Source organism: Stegastes partitus, unplaced genomic scaffold (assembly GCF_000690725.1).
Source record: "Stegastes partitus isolate 25-593 unplaced genomic scaffold, Stegastes_partitus-1.0.2 Scaffold38, whole genome shotgun sequence".
NCBI classification, from domain to species: domain Eukaryota; kingdom Metazoa; phylum Chordata; class Actinopteri; family Pomacentridae; genus Stegastes; species Stegastes partitus.
Window position 1 is genome coordinate 406,719 of NW_007577769.1, and position 15,097 is coordinate 421,815.

Genomic DNA, 15,097 nt, shown 5'->3' on the forward strand with positions numbered 1-15,097 from the left:
CACAAATACTTTACATACAGTATAATTCATTTATCATCAAAACATCATTCAAATAATGTCGCGTTCTAAAAACAGGCCACGAATTATTTCAGCTCAACATGAAGCAAAGAGATAAAAACCTTTAATCTTCTCAGAGTGTACAGTGTACAGTATGCATTTTTTTTACAAGAAGAAATCACAGTCTGATAAATCAATCTTTTGTACATTCATTGTAAGAAAGGCTACAGTACTGTTGAAGCCCACATTTGGCCTGGGAAGGAGATGATCCACTGCAACACATGCTGGCAATATTTAATATGACTTGCACTTTCTTAAAACAGGACAAAACAGGACTGTATTTTACAGTCTCACCCTCTAGTTCTTTTAACTGTAATAACGGTGCTGCTTCAAAGGTTGGAGTTGTGTTTTTCAAAAATCACAGAGGAAGCAGCGAGTTCAACAGTGACTGAACTGTAAACAAACTAGAACCACAGTGCAGTGGCCTCCAGAGCGGATCTCTCTGTGTCTGAGCCCTCTAGATGAACTCCAAGCCCTCGTATTTCACGTCTCCAATCTTGGTTTCAGGTAAAAGGATGCGTCCATCGAGCGTGAAAGCCATGATGTATGTGGCAATCTTACCGGCGTCTTCCTCTGACTTGAGTGCCAGAATGATTTGGTCATCTGTGTTGGGGACAAACTTGAAGGACGAGAAACCGTGCGTGGGGTTAAGAGTACCCACCCGACTAACTATGATGTCCTTGAAATCTGGCGAACAGCTGAGGACAAGGTTGGTAGCACGACGCTCGTCTGCTGTCTCCTCATAGCGCTCCTTACTGGCACGGCGAGGGAGAAAGAACCAGCGCTGCAGGGTGTCGCTCCATGCTGCTGACTCATGGATTAAATAACCTGCAGAGGTTCAGAGAAAGACGGTGAAGACAAAAAAAGCATCGAGAGTGAAATGGAGGCAGTCTTAAGAGAAACCAGATCGGGCCTTTTTACCTGGAGGCTCTATTCCTGCAGCAGACTTGAGAGCTTTGTACTTGGGAACCCAGTTCTTGTGTTGTACGTCCCCTCTGAAGCCCACTACTTTTACCCACTCTGGGTTATTGTTGACGAACTCGCCTTCAGTAGTGGTCCACTCTTTCCCCAGACCACCGACGTATAACTGCTCGTCCTTCACTGCCAGCCACTCAGCTTTAAATCCTATCAGGAGGAAACACATCAGGACTTAAGTAAATATGCCAATACAACAATGTGAAAGTCCTGAATGCAAAATGGAGAACAAAATATCACCTATAGTTTCAGTCTGGCACTGCTACCATGGTAACACTAACCTTTGGCAACATTTCCTTCACCATCCGGTAAGATAACCCAGGGTACCGCCTTGTCTCCGTCGATATGGTAGACAATACCCGTTCTGTCGTCGACGCTGTAAACCTTGCCGTTGAACACCACCAGCTCAGACAGCTCCATGCCCCTGCCTTTCTCTGACAGGTGGCTTTCCAGCACCACCGTGTCTTTGTCCCATTCAACGGCCACCTTGTCACCACTCTGCGACACCAGCAGGTATCCTCGCCGCATGTAGCTGAACCACGTCAGCTTCTTGTCGCTCTGAGAGTTTGTGTCCAGGTCGGCAATGACCCCAATGCGGTAGCGTGTGCCCTGTGCTGTGCGCTCAGGTGGACTGAGAGGATAGGTGTCGTTGTAGTGGTAGTCCGACTGTTGGGCGTCACTTCGGCTAGCTTTCCAGCTGTGTGAGCCGTAAGTGTGGTAGCGCAGGCCTGAGCTCAAGTGCATGGCAAGCAGCAGGATAAAGGTCAGGGTGATTCCCACTGCCACAATGGGCCTCCACTTAAGGCGGAAACGAGGGTCAGTGGTGTTGGCCATGGAAGCCAACATGGGGAGGCCTCCTACAGAGATGCGAAGTGGGTTCATAGGCTCATTCTGCTCTAGTCGAGAGGAGCCTGGGGCGGCAGGCATGGAGGACGGAGGCCTGGAGTCACCTACAGAAAAGCAGAGACAGATAGAAAGAGATATTATAATGACGTAGTTTAAAGCCCCAACATGGATCTGCAAATAGTTCAGTTTTGTTATCTGGTGTCACTATTCAAATTATAAAAGATGTTTGTTTTTTTCAGGAACAAGTTACAGGAAGAATGTGAGTTTGTTTGGTTGTCTATGTCTAAGTGCGGCCCTGCGATAGACTGGCGACCTGTCCAGGGTGTCCCCTGCCTTCACCCTAAGTCGGCTGGGATAGACTCCAGCCCCCTCGCGACCCTAGTGAGGATTAAGCGGTCTATAGGTAATGGATGGATGGAAGTTACAGTAAGTAGAGCTGCAGACATAAAGCTGTTTTGCCTGCATATTAGGAAGATTGTTCCACCAGTTTTGCCTTTTGAGAACATACAATAAACCAAAGGGCTTGGTTGAAGTGATCCTAAATCCTGTGCTCTTCAATGAGAACTGAGCCAAAGCATGAGGGAGAAACCTGGGCCTATCTTATAGAAAATGAGTCTACACAGTTACAATGAAAAACTATGTTTGACCGTAAGGCAAAGAAAATTTAACAGCAAACAGGTTTCTTTCAAACATTACTATGGACTCATCTACAACATGCCAACACCAATATTATTTAAATGAGAAAACTCCTACTTACATACTGTCCCCATTAGCAGACTCTCTTCTCAGTACGGGAAAATTTTAGTCCTGATGGCAGGTAGCATTAAAGCTAGATTTTAATTTGACTAGGAGTAAGTTAGTGTGCAGGTTGGACATTACAGGTTGTGAATAAAGAAGAAGCCTGACTTTAGGCTGGGTGAATACCAAGTGGCTGCCACTTGCTTGTCAACGTGGAGGCAGGGAGGAGCTCATTCTAGGATAATAAAGGGATGGCAGCTATGAACAGGTAAATCAGGAAATATACGAGCAGCCATTGTCTGTGGCCCTTACCACTGTCACAGGCACAACCACGATGTGTTCAGCATTGATACTGATCTGATCAGAGCATCAACAAAAAAATCAAATCCCAATAATTAAAAAAAAATTCCTTCTTTAGCAAAACAATCCAGTTTCTCTAATACAGTTATTTGCTGCTTTTCTCTGTTTTACGCCTTTGATAACTGGATTGGATATTGTTCAAAGTTTAACAGCTGAAGTGGGGTTTGCATCTATTGATTGTATTAATCTGCAGTTTCACCCATAGATCGTCTAAAAAAAAAAAAAAAGTGTGTCTGCCTTGCCTTACAAAGCAAGTCACATGAAGATGGTACTTTGAGACGCTTTTCTGTGTTTTTTCATATTTAATACAAAACACAATTACCAGAATTAATATGGAAACTAATCATTTTTTAATAATAATTAACTCCAACCTCAGTTTGTTTTACTGTCATTGTTGTTCACTACTGAGTTAAGTTGTAGATAGAAAGGACCGAAACATCATATTACAGACTTGGAAAAACAAGATTTAAGCGAATACCAGTTAACTTACTGATATTCACTTAAACACCCAATAAACGAATGTGACCCTTCAGCTGAATCAACAATAACATCAAAAGCCAAACACTGCAGAGGAGCTGTCTGTTGTGAAAGGGCCACCACCGGACTCTGTAGCGTAAAGCTTGTGTGCAGTCTCCTCTCAACCAAATTCCAACAAGTCTGGCTTCAGGAGCTTCACACTCCACCACCTAAACATGGGCGCATTTTTCTAAAAGGAGAGCAGGAGCTGAAAGACTCTTTCATAAGAAGGCTCCGAGCCAAACAGAAATCCATTATGGCAGCAATGTTATGGCTTCCAGACACTCCTCTCTGATATATATACACCAACAAGTGGCCGAATAATTAACCATAAGCACATTTAAACTTTTTTTTTATTATAATGAAACCCATTTAGATTTTTCCCAAATCGCTTCTACTTACCTCTTCGTCTCTTCCTGGTAAATTGCTGACCCTGCGCCATTAGATTCACCTCACTAGGCCTCCACAATCAGTTCGTAGCTCCAAACTCTCTTTCTGCCCACTGATTACTGTGTTTGCAGTGCAACCATGACAAGGATTTGTAACAAAGCTTGTGAACTTTACCTACACTTGGAGGATTATTATCCAGTCCAAAGGGGCAAACTCTGTAGTTCATTCAGGTATACTTTGCCAAAGTAATCTTTAAATAACCAGATACCAGCCCTCTGGAAAACATTTATTACCTGTCCAATTACTCTACAAGCAATAAAAGGTGAAAAGCCACAATCCGAACAAGCTGGATAGATATAAAACCTTTGGTCACCGTGAAAGGTACATAACAAAGGCGTTGCTGTGATGCAATCAGCGCTGTGTGCAGACTGAGGCCAGAGATCAGCCTGATAGAGAGCAGTTACAGTGAACCGGAAAAGTACAAGAACTCTATGCTACCTGACTTGTGGGAGTGTTGGTTAACTGACAACTCCTTCTAGGCTTTAGTTGAAAACGTTAGGAGCACGAGAAGTGAATCAGTAAGCAACTTCAGACTTTGTCAAACTGGTTCTTAAACGTTTCATTAGACTGCAAACTACACCATGTTTTTTGGTGGAGCTCGTTTTGTCTTTTTCACATTTTTGATTTGTTATGTGTTACATTCCCTGGATTGGTCAAAAACACAAAGTCAGGTCTGGCTATTTTTTTATCACTTAAATGTTCTCAACTTTATCAGCATTTCTTCCAGTAGAATTATTCCATCTTAAATCATCAGGGGATTTCTGCTTGAGCATCTCTGATTTGCGTGAAACCCACTTTCTGCACATTCTTTCCACCCACTGAAATTCAAGGCTGTGTTTGAATCACAATATCTGAGGAATTCTTGTTGTTATTAAGATAGAAGCCTGAAATTTTCACTGTTAATAATATAAAATAATAGAACAAAGATGAAATAATCACAGTTCAGAAGTGAGCTGAAATATTAAAACACTGAAGCCCCATGTTTGAGCAGACATCACCAAAAAACATTGAGAATTCAGAAGTCGAACAGTGATACTTTCTGAACCACATAATACAAAACAAAACATGCAGAATCCTTTCAAATATGAAATACCTGATCAAAAAAATGTGATGAAGTGGGCAATTTAAAAAAAAAATATCTCAAAACAGACATATGAGGCTAAAATTTCAGACATATCTTGTCTCTGTGTGTTCACTTTGATGGTATAGGTAATCATTACTGATAGATTTGCGCTGGTTTTCTTGATCAGATAACTGTTTGGTGGATAAAATGCGGGAAAACATGCTCATTTCATATTTTAAAAAGATTCAACATCTAAGTTCTTCGCAAACAAGCAGCTCCTGAGCTTTATGGGTTGGCACAGTGGTGTTGCTCAATGAGATGCCCAAGTTCGAAAAGGCGTCACTTACACATCCGTCCTGACAATAGCTGTGTAATTCTGTATAAAGTGCTTGATCAGTCCTAAACAAAGATAAAGTTGTTGTTCCCTTTGCTGAGCGACTGTGGCTCCATAAAGGATAACATCTGGGGGAGGTGGCCTTCAAAGGAAACACATCAAGGACGCAGAGAGAGTGTGTGAGGCCCATAAATACTTCACTAAGTGCTTTAAGGGAGATTCAAAATCTCCTGCATGTCAAGGACCCTCTGAACAGATGTGCACTGCACTGTGGGCTCAGTTTATGTGCTTTCTTCCAGTGAAAAACTCTGTATAGTCATCTGATCCAGAGTTGTGATGATGTAGGAAGCTGCAGATCACTGGGGCCATCTCAGTAGCTCCAGGTTGACCTGGGACATTCCCACTTTGTTATCTGCAGGCCCTTAAGTGCTAAACCATGACACCTCTGAGCTCCGGCAGCAAAGTTTACAGCTCATTTGTTAACTGTCTGCTCGTATTGATATTTTGTTGAAGAATGTAGCGATTGGAGGTCTCTGTGCCCTCACAAACACTCCCTCTGCATGTGTGCGTTTAGCTCCTGCCCAGCCAGGAGCGCAGAGGTTAACACGGATGCCATCACAAATGGCTGCGCTCAGAAGCGCCCTGAAATGTTTCTGATCCACTTCGCTTCGTACTCACCGCAGATGTGGCCTGTTCTGCTCTCAGTCCGCTGGTGGTAGGGGCTCAGATGTCATTATTACTGTGTCGCTTCCTTCTTCGGCTCCTTTAGCTCCTTTTGCGTTGTCCACACAGCCGATCATTACTTCCTATGTGTGCTGATGACGACAGCATCGCGCAGTGGATGAGAGAAGGATTGCCAAACGCTGCCTTCAGGCTCGGTGGGAAACGGGACAACTGGGAGCGGAGTGAGTACAATATGACACTTAAATCCGCCTGTCTTTTGTATTTAATGCTTCAGTTTCTGAAAACAAACAAAAAACAACAAGTTATCCACAGTTATCCTTGTTTGATCCGACTTTGAGAATTGTTTGGCGGGAAAAAAACAACATTTTAAAATTAAGCTATCTGCATCTGAAGTGCACAAGTTGCACAGTAAAGATGGATACTAGTATAATATGTACAGTTAAAGTATGTTGAGCAAACAAATTAAGAGTGTAATTACATCATAATAGACCACAGGTTTGTTATTACGAAAACTAGTTAGGAAATCTTAGAAAGGAGCAACTTCCCCCACAATGGAGGAAGACACCCGGCAGGGCTAACCTAACCTCACAAGTCTAACAAACTTCTAAACTTCTAAAATTACCTGTTTTCTCAAATTTTGCCACTTAAATATTAGATACAACATTTGAGATTTTATTTTTTTAACAGTTTAATTTACTAATGAATAATAATGTCAACTCATTAGGAATGTTTAGCCTGAAGTAGCTAAGAATCCAAGCTAACTAGCAATTGCTACAGCAAGCTCATATAGCATACATGTATTAGCTTAGCTTAAAGACAACTGGTAGCCTTTTAGAAAGATGGTAATACATTGCTTATCATTGTAGAGCATTTGCTCTCATGAGCAATGAAAAACAAATACTTTATAAAGACTACATGCAGAGTTCATTTGCAAAAACAGGGAAGTCCATCTTCACAAACTTTCAGAAAACCCACTTTTCCATCGTCCACCTGAGACAAGTTATCTTTATTTTTCTGCTGAGTCAAATCCACTCAGTATGACTGATATTATCTCAAGCAAACAACAACAAATGTTTCTGAAAATCTACAAAAATGGAGTTTTTGCAAATGAACTCTTCTTATGGAAAATACAGACTCCACGGTAGAAATGAAATGCCTCTGGAAGCTTCTCAGTGAATTCATAACCCTGACAGTGAAGCACAGAGGAGGGCAGTGATGTGGGGAGATTACATGTATCAGTGGTACCATGAATTGCTGTTTGCAGCATTTTGTGGAGCTCTGTGTATGTTCCACCAAACTGCATCTGCCAATGCTATAAATGATTCCCAATTTTTTTTTTTTGTAATTAATATGAAAAGTACTTTTCAGATAATGGATGGATATGAAACAGATGTGATCATCACCACAGTTCACAGGTTCTTCCACATTCACTCACACAAGCATCACTACTCAAATATTTGCCAAAGGAGAACGCATGTGAACAGCAGAGTCCGGCTTTTTCTTGAAAGAAGGATATAAATTACGGGCTGACTTCCAGCTTTAAAACCAGAAATGTTTATTTGGCAAACCTTGTCTGATACAGGAAACTGTATAAGGCACTTTAATGATTGTAAAGCCATTGACAAAAAAAAAAAAAGGCGTACAAATGTACAACTGCAGTGCAAGAAGCAGAAAAAGCAACAGGAAAAAGTGACAGAAATAGATGATGGTTTGATTGTCATGTACCTGGATTTAACAGGATCAAGGAAGATAATAAATATATCAACTTTTGTCACAGAATTCCTACAAATATGGCTAAAACCTTTGCTGAAATTGATATAAGTGTGGCTGTAGTCAAAAAAAGGCACATAGAATAGTTTGACTACCTCAAAACAGAACACCTGTAAAAACTAGTGGATTTAAAACAAAAAATGATCTGTATTTTTCAGTGCACAAAGCCATTTTTTTTTCAGTGGTTAATTTAAAAAGAATTTTTTTAAAAATGGCATTACAGTAGTTATAGAGGGAATATTTTTAATGCACCAACTCATTGAATAAAATTGGTTTGTTGTGTGGTCAAACAGTATGTGCTGAATTATTCTGATAAATTAGCTGACCTGCTGTGAATGAATTTAAGAACAATGAACAAATCCTGCTACGTATTAAACAGTAACTTTTAAACACCACATTTTAAACACAAAGCAGATTTCCCCAAGAAACTCTAATTCTAACCTGTTTGTCGATTATTGCTTGGAAATTGAGAGCTCTCTGACTGCACTCAAAATTGAAACAAAAACAGGGCACTGGAACATCTCGAGGGGTTTTGGTATAAAGACAACAATGGCATGGTTATCCACTCTTTACCAAGACTTCCACCTTCTGAAAACAGTAATATTTTCACACCTGCTGTGTGGAACAACAGCACAGCGAACATCCAACAAACAACTTAAAGTGATGCAGCAAACCAAAAACATAGCAGTGCACCCAAAAATATGCAAACGTGTTCTGCAGGAAGTAAATGGGAGTGCAGAGAACAGTCCGAGTTGAAAACGAAACCATTGGCACACGTCTTTATTAACTCCCCTTGCTGGTTTGATGAGTTGGAATTTCAGTCCTTCAGTAAGCAGGAGGCTGGTACTCTCCTGGCTGCTCCTGGCTGTGGGAGAAGGGTGACTGCTGGTAGCCTGTGGGGCCGCTGCTGGCGTACGGGCCGGCAGGGTATGGCGTGTTGTGGTCGTTGGCTGGGTCTCTGTACTCCGGCTCAAAGTCACTCACTCCTTGGCGATACTTTCCATATGCAAAGTAGGTCAAAAGAGCCTGTTGAGAGAAGCTTGAACGAGTAAGTATATTTTTTTTTACACAACAAAATGTAAATTGAGGTGTGTGTTAACATGTGATTTAGTTGTTTTTCCAAATTCTGGCAACACATGGACATGATGAGAGGCTCACCCAGGAAATGATCGAGAAGAAGGAGAAAGCCACAACAGCCCGGGCGGCATCACCACTGACAGCAGTGGAGGTGGTGGTCTTGGACCACTGGTTGGCCAGAACACAGAAGCAGATAAACCACAGGAACGTCCAAACCGCTGTCACATGTTGAGAGTAAAGAATCAATATTCAGGGTTAAGATGAAATATTATAGCAGCAGTAACATAAAGGAGGTTTCTACAATGAAAACTGACTCTCACCAGAAAAGACCAAATCCCCTATAACAATGACTTTTCTCTCTTTGGCATTGCTGATCTGAGGAAAGTAGGCATCCAGTATAAGGAAAATAACACAAGCCAGGAAGGCCAGGACTCCAATTCCCACCGCGTAGCTGCATGCGCTGTCATTATCGTTGAACATGCACTTGGTGTCTGCTTTTGTTGCTGGGTTCACGTAGCCTTCTGATGTGATGGTTGCAAACACCACAATGGAAAATAGCTGCAAGGAAAGGACATATGGGGGTTAATGCCAGGGGACATGGTAGATACTTCATGGGTTAAGTCAGGCAACTATGCGGCTGGATGATTCCTGTCATATGATTTAAAAGAAAGCTTTCCCTATAAATAAAAAAAGTACTCCAAATGCATGATAACATGTCTGTCAAGCAAGTCCAGACACATAGAGCTGAGCAGACAATGCTGGGAAAGTTTCGATGCATAGAAAAGAGCAACATCCCTGATCCCCTTTTCACACAAGAGCAGAAATGAAACCAATAGTTGCATATCTGAGAGGAAATACCCTTTGGTCATCAAACAGCTGTCACTGTTTACCAAATCTGGTCATTTATTCCAGCTTCTCAAAATATGAAGATTTGCTTTTTTTTTTTTACACTGTCAATTGTATTTTTTGTACCATTCTTAATTTAAACATTCTACATAGTGATCATGGTCTCCCACAACTTGTGATGTACCATTGTTGACATGTCATAGTTTAAATGCAGCAGCAGCAGAACTACATCCTCATCTCACAGAAGCTGGTGTCTTTGTACACACTGCTTTTTGATCCGATTTCAAAAACTTGCTGATTTCATTTCTAGCTTTTAGTTCCTCATGTTACTCCTCACATACTGCTATCCTTAGTCTTTGCTGTCAAGGTTGACTAAATTACAATTTACTCACCTGAAGAGAGAAACCAAGCAGACATTAAACACTTTGTAAACCTCGCAACTTTAGAAAACTGCTTTCAAATTCGCACCTTGCCTGCATCATTTGGGATTAGATTGATTGTAAAGCACTGTGTACGTGTTTTTGAAGATGCAAATTATTACACGATTAAGCTTCCTTCCTACTAATTTCATCTGCGCATTTACAACCAGTTTTGTGGACGGCTCAACAGATGGCGCTGGCAACGATTCAATTCCTGATAGCTACTGACAATATAAACACTTCAGCGAAAGAAGTTCTGTGCGTGTTTATCTGTTTTTAATTGTCGTTCGTAACGTTTGTAAACCACAAGAACGTTCAGATATTAAATTAAAACTAGAAAAACTGCACATAAATAGGTGACAGTTGGTGCGGTGACACAGCAATGGACGTGCTAGCAACCACAAGCTAACATCAACTAGTGCTGTTTAGATTGATTTACACTTCATTTAAGGTTAATTAAACGTTTTAACCAAACGCCCAATTCGCGTTCCTTGTTGGCAGCACATGAAGCTAAAAAGCCGTCTTAGTTAATGGTTTGTGTGGACCCTGGCAGCGCACATCTGTTAACATAAACTCGGTGATGTGACAGTTGGCTAACTGATGCTAACGTTTCCGTGGAGTCACTCACCCAGCTCAGGCAGCGCAAAATAGTCTGAGGCTGTTTTACAAAGTTCCCTATGTCAAAGGATCCGCCGGCCAAAGGGGCCCCGTAGGCACTGCTCTGCATTTTCCCTCAAAAGGCGCCTGTCAGACAGTTTAAAGACGAGCGGAAAACTCTTCCTGACACAGTTGGAGAAGTTTCGCTTCCTGAAAACTTTTCAATAACCGCCCCTCAGACGATGCGTTCACGGTCTCATCGGAAACGGCAAACAAAACAGTCCCAGAGGTGGTTTAAAACAGGGGGTGGTTTACACGGTGCGAAACTTCATATTTTTTCACAATAAGTTGAGGTGTTGGCAGCTTAAAAAGATAGTCAAACTAACGCCATTTTTTTTGACATGGGATACGAAACACTGCGGACTTCATCAATCCGTTTAAGTGGCGGTATTATTTAAATTCAGACAGAGGTCACCCATGTAATGTTCCAGACAGCTTTATGCAGGTACACACCACCACAGTACCCATAGAGCTAATGGTAATCTTTATTTTCCACAAAACAAAACAAACAGAGCTATTCTACATGATTACACTGCACTCTAAACTCATCATCATCTCATCATCAAGCTCTGCAGAAGCCTGATAACAATCCTGATCATGTGAATCAGGTGTGTTGGAAGAAGGAAACATCTGAAACATGCTGGATAGGGGCTCTCGAGGACCAGGATTGGACACCCCTGACCTAGACAGACTGTATGTGCGACCAGATGGGAGTAACTTGTACCCACTGTACGGGGATGAATGCTGTCAGACACAACTGACTGGGCCTTTGTATGGCTTAGAGTCTGTCTGGTACAGAGAAATTTTCAAAGTCAGTCCCAGCGATTTTATTGCACACTTTGACAAGTGCCTCCGTCCTCTTCTTGATTTTCAGGGCGAGTGACCCGAACCAGCAGATAAAGGAGAAAATGACAATAGATTTACTCATTTAAATAAATAAATAAAGAGTAAAACATTTTCATAAAAGAGGTGTTGAGCTTTTTTGATAGAAATTTTATGATAAAAGTGCTGGTGAGACTGATCACAAAACCTCCTCCTTGTTGAAGACGGTAAGCTGCAGTATGCACACAGCATTTGTCATTCACATGAGCTTAGACAATACTCCAAGGGATGTGTATGCTTAATAATGCAATGGAAGACAAAATCTGAAGTAAAAGCAGCTTGTCAAAGTATCTAAATAATGAACAGCTCAGTTTATTTCTGATTTCTCAAACAGCAAAACTGAAAGCTCAGGACCCAACTGAAGAAGGCCACGATGCAACGAAATATTCACCTGCAGCTGATAAACTGTGACTGTGTGAGAGTCACCTGTCTGAGATGTGAACTGCAGTAAGATTTTATAATCGTAACTACTTAATGTGGTTACGACTGTTACTCTAACTGTGCATCTCTCTCTCTCTCTTTGGAGATGCTCATATAGATTCAGCTGTTGTCTGATGCTGATATTTAACAGAAATAAACTCCTAAACAGCTGTGAGCAACAAACTTTAGCTCCTGTTAACGTCTTGTTTTGGGGAAAAAAGAGAACAAATTTGGATTGCATTCATTATTTGCAATTGCCATTAATCTAAGCATTTCATTTTGTTGCCTAGCACATTGAAATTGTCGTGCAAATTGCCATTTTAGCACACAAACTGTGTTTAAAGCACTCTGCAATGTCTTTGAATGAGCATTGGTGCTGGAAAGTGGATAAATTCTTCCCTAAATCATTTCACAAAATTCAAATTAGCGTTGCTTCTGCATGCCTATCAGTGAATGTGACAGTGCAGTTAAGACGTGTTGAAAGTGATGTGACTTGAAATGTTGATCGATTCGACCTGGGTTGTGTGTAAGTGTTTTGTTTCATTTCAGTGAAACGCTTCATTTTACTTTTCTTTGTTTTATTTGTATTTACTTGTATTGATACTTTACGTTTTGTAGTTTTGCTATGTGCTGTAGTTTTGTTTGGCATTCTGTATATCCTGTTTTTGCTTTGTCAGTCAAAGCTATGTTGTTAATAGTGCCATATAAATAAAGTCATTATTATTATGGTTTTACCAGCTTCAAAACAAAAAATATGCATAAAAATAAAGAAGAAGCCTGCTTATGAGGAATCCTTTTGTTGTAGATTTGTTGGGTTTTCATACAGTCTCAACCTAAATTCTCCATTAGTCAAGTTCATCTCCGTAACTCATTTTACTGCAGGGTCGTCACCCTAATACTTATTATAGTCAAGTAAAGTTGTGCTTTATTTAATTTTCTTGGGTAAATCCACACTATCAATAACACTGTACGATGTTAACCTCAATATTTAAACTGGTTAAGTTAGGTCCTAAAAGCAATCTGATTTTTCCAATTAAATACACTTATTGCTTTAAGTGTAGAGATAATAATGACTTGACTGTTTACTCTTGCAGTTCTTCCTTATGACCACTGGAGTACAGTGAAGACTACGATTTTAACTGCACACAAGTTTGTTTCAACTCAGACGCAATACTGACACCCCCAACAACACTTTGCTGAACAATATTACAAATTAGACCTATTTATATTTCTTGAAAAATGATTTTATATAGCCCTGCCTTCGCCCTGAGTCGGCTCCAGCCCTGGTGAGGAGTAAGTGGAGAATAGATAATGGATGGATGGGTTATATATAGCTATTTGTTTAATTTGTCCTGACACAAAGCAGGTCAGAGATGCCAACATGGCACTTCATCGGATGAAGGTCGGCAGCTTTGCACTAATTGCAAATAAGGCACAGCTGTTTTTAAAATGAGAAGGAACGAGTATGATGTGTTTTAGGAGTTAGTATAGAGCAGATTGCTATTGGCCTTCTCTGAATTGTCATTCATATGTATTTGTTTATTCTTTTTTTGGCTCAGTTCATCAGTGAGGAAGCTGTTAATGCTTCAGCTGTGGTGTGACAAAAGCCGAGAGGAGGATGTGGTCGAGGAGAGAAGTTCATGTCAAGCAAAGCAACATTTTATTTGAATTTCTTTGAGCAGTGGCTTTGCATTGTAGGCAAACACATATTGGTAAGCTTTGATGCCACTTTACTTGCAAAGATAACCCAGTGCCCTCTGCTCCCCTATGTGGCCGATGAAGAGCAACCCAGTAGGGGATGTTTATTCGCAGTGAAGGGTGAACATCAAGAACCATGGCCCACAGTGTGAGCTTCAGCATCAACAGCTCTGAGACGGATTCTGACTATGAGTAAGTTCTGTTTCTTTCTTTCTAGTTAGTTTGTTGCCTAATTAATCTGATTTTGTCTTTAGAAGCACAAAACATGTGAAATCAGCATTGGTAGATTAGGTTTCTTCTAACAAAATGTGTTAACTTATTTTCTGTTCTAATTATATTTCACGCACATTTTCTTTGACATTTAACACTGAACTGTCTGTGCTTCCTCAGAGGGCCGAGTGTGAGAAAGCATGTTGTCTGTGCTGCAACTTTCAGTGATTCTATATTGAAGCACAATTGCATGTACCTCATATTATTTTTGAGGTCTTTTGCTCCTCATTTATTCAGAACTGGAAAGCAAATCTTTTGGAGCGTTATTGTGGGAAAGTGGAGCCATTCAATAAAACAAATTCTCAACATGGTAATACATGATGGAACAAAGATACATTAATATGTTTTCTAGACATGCTGCTGCATTGAGGATGCTCAGGCTTTGAGACTTTGGGACATTAATGTCAATATTAATCCTTCTCAGGAACCTGGGAGAAGGTCAGAACTCGTCCATCCAGCTCATCAGAGAGTCTGCAGCCCAAAGCTGTCCTGAAATGGAAATGGAAGTGTTCACAGAATGCACAGGTACATGTACTCAGTTTCTGCTATTTATTGAAATAAGAATTTTTCATTTCAATTTTTAATATCTATAGACCGGGAAAATTAGAAAACATTGTGCAGATAATTTGTAGAGACTGTTAAACTTCCTTCAAATGTGAATTTATAAGGTATTAGGTAATATAACTAAAATATACTTTGATCTTCATAAGCCAATGGCATGGAGGGCAATACACCAATCAGCCACAGCTGAGGTAAATAACACTGATTATCTCATTAAAATGGCACTTGTGAGGAGGATGGGTATATTAACCCTCATGTTGTGTTCATTTCGTATTACACAATGTTGTGTTCCCGGTCAACAATGACTGTTCCATTGTTGAAGAAATGTAGCCTTAGTCCTTATATGAAGTTGGCTTTAGCAGGGTGTTTATTAGTATTTATATTGTACTAGTTATATTAGGGGCTGCAGGGTGGCGCAGTTGGTTAGCACTGTTGCCTCGCAGCAAGAAGGTTGCCGGTTCGCGTCCCGGTGGG

At 40.7% G+C, this 15,097-nt stretch overlaps 3 protein-coding genes across 5 annotated transcripts in view; 1 reads left to right on the forward strand and 2 right to left on the reverse strand.

The window, feature by feature from the left end:
- Positions 1-93: 93 nt before the first annotated feature.
- On the reverse strand, positions 94-6,157 carry cant1a (calcium activated nucleotidase 1a). Its single transcript, XM_008303179.1, has 4 exons — positions 6,018-6,157; positions 1,314-1,982; positions 979-1,182; positions 94-885 (listed from the first exon to the last, which is right to left on the reverse strand). The coding sequence occupies exons 2-4, from the start codon at positions 1,957-1,959 to the stop codon at positions 515-517; spliced, it is 1,221 nt and encodes a 406-aa protein (XP_008301401.1). The 5' UTR covers positions 1,960-1,982; positions 6,018-6,157; the 3' UTR covers positions 94-514.
- Positions 6,158-7,554: 1,397 nt separating this feature from the next.
- On the reverse strand, positions 7,555-10,977 carry syngr2a (synaptogyrin 2a). The gene is made up of 4 exons (XM_008303190.1): positions 10,764-10,977; positions 9,191-9,428; positions 8,952-9,088; positions 7,555-8,819 (listed from the first exon to the last, which is right to left on the reverse strand). The coding sequence occupies exons 1-4, from the start codon at positions 10,860-10,862 to the stop codon at positions 8,619-8,621; spliced, it is 675 nt and encodes a 224-aa protein (XP_008301412.1). The 5' UTR covers positions 10,863-10,977; the 3' UTR covers positions 7,555-8,618.
- Positions 10,978-13,708: 2,731 nt separating this feature from the next.
- tmc6a (transmembrane channel-like 6a) overlaps positions 13,709-15,097 on the forward strand; it is a 12,782-nt gene continuing 11,393 nt past the window's right edge. For 2 of the 3 annotated variants that reach the window (XM_008303199.1, XM_008303208.1), the window contains exons 1-2: positions 13,709-13,984; positions 14,487-14,587. In XM_008303199.1, coding sequence (XP_008301421.1) covers positions 13,929-13,984; positions 14,487-14,587 — 157 coding nt within the window. In that variant the 5' untranslated portion in view covers positions 13,709-13,928. Of the gene's footprint in view, positions 13,985-14,486; positions 14,588-15,097 lie in introns of those variants that run through there. The other variant, XM_008303215.1, reaches the window with a different exon arrangement.

Excerpts from the sequence above, each read along its gene's own strand:
- cant1a (XM_008303179.1), bottom strand. The coding sequence starts at position 1,959 with ATGCCTGCCGCCCCAGGCTCCTCTCGACTAGAGCAGAATGAGCCTATG. Across the intron at positions 1,183-1,313 it reads TGAAGGAAATGTTGCCAAAG|GATTTAAAGCTGAGTGGCTG; the intron begins GTTAGTGTTACC and ends TCCTCCTGATAG. Across the intron at positions 886-978 it reads TGCAGGAATAGAGCCTCCAG|GTTATTTAATCCATGAGTCA; the intron begins GTAAAAAGGCCC and ends GAACCTCTGCAG.
- syngr2a (XM_008303190.1), bottom strand. The coding sequence starts at position 10,862 with ATGCAGAGCAGTGCCTACGGGGCCCCTTTGGCCGGCGGATCCTTTGAC. Across the intron at positions 9,429-10,763 it reads TTTTGCGCTGCCTGAGCTGG|CTATTTTCCATTGTGGTGTT; the intron begins GTGAGTGACTCC and ends CTTTCCTTGCAG. Across the intron at positions 9,089-9,190 it reads AGGGGATTTGGTCTTTTCTG|CGGTTTGGACGTTCCTGTGG; the intron begins GTGAGAGTCAGT and ends AACATGTGACAG.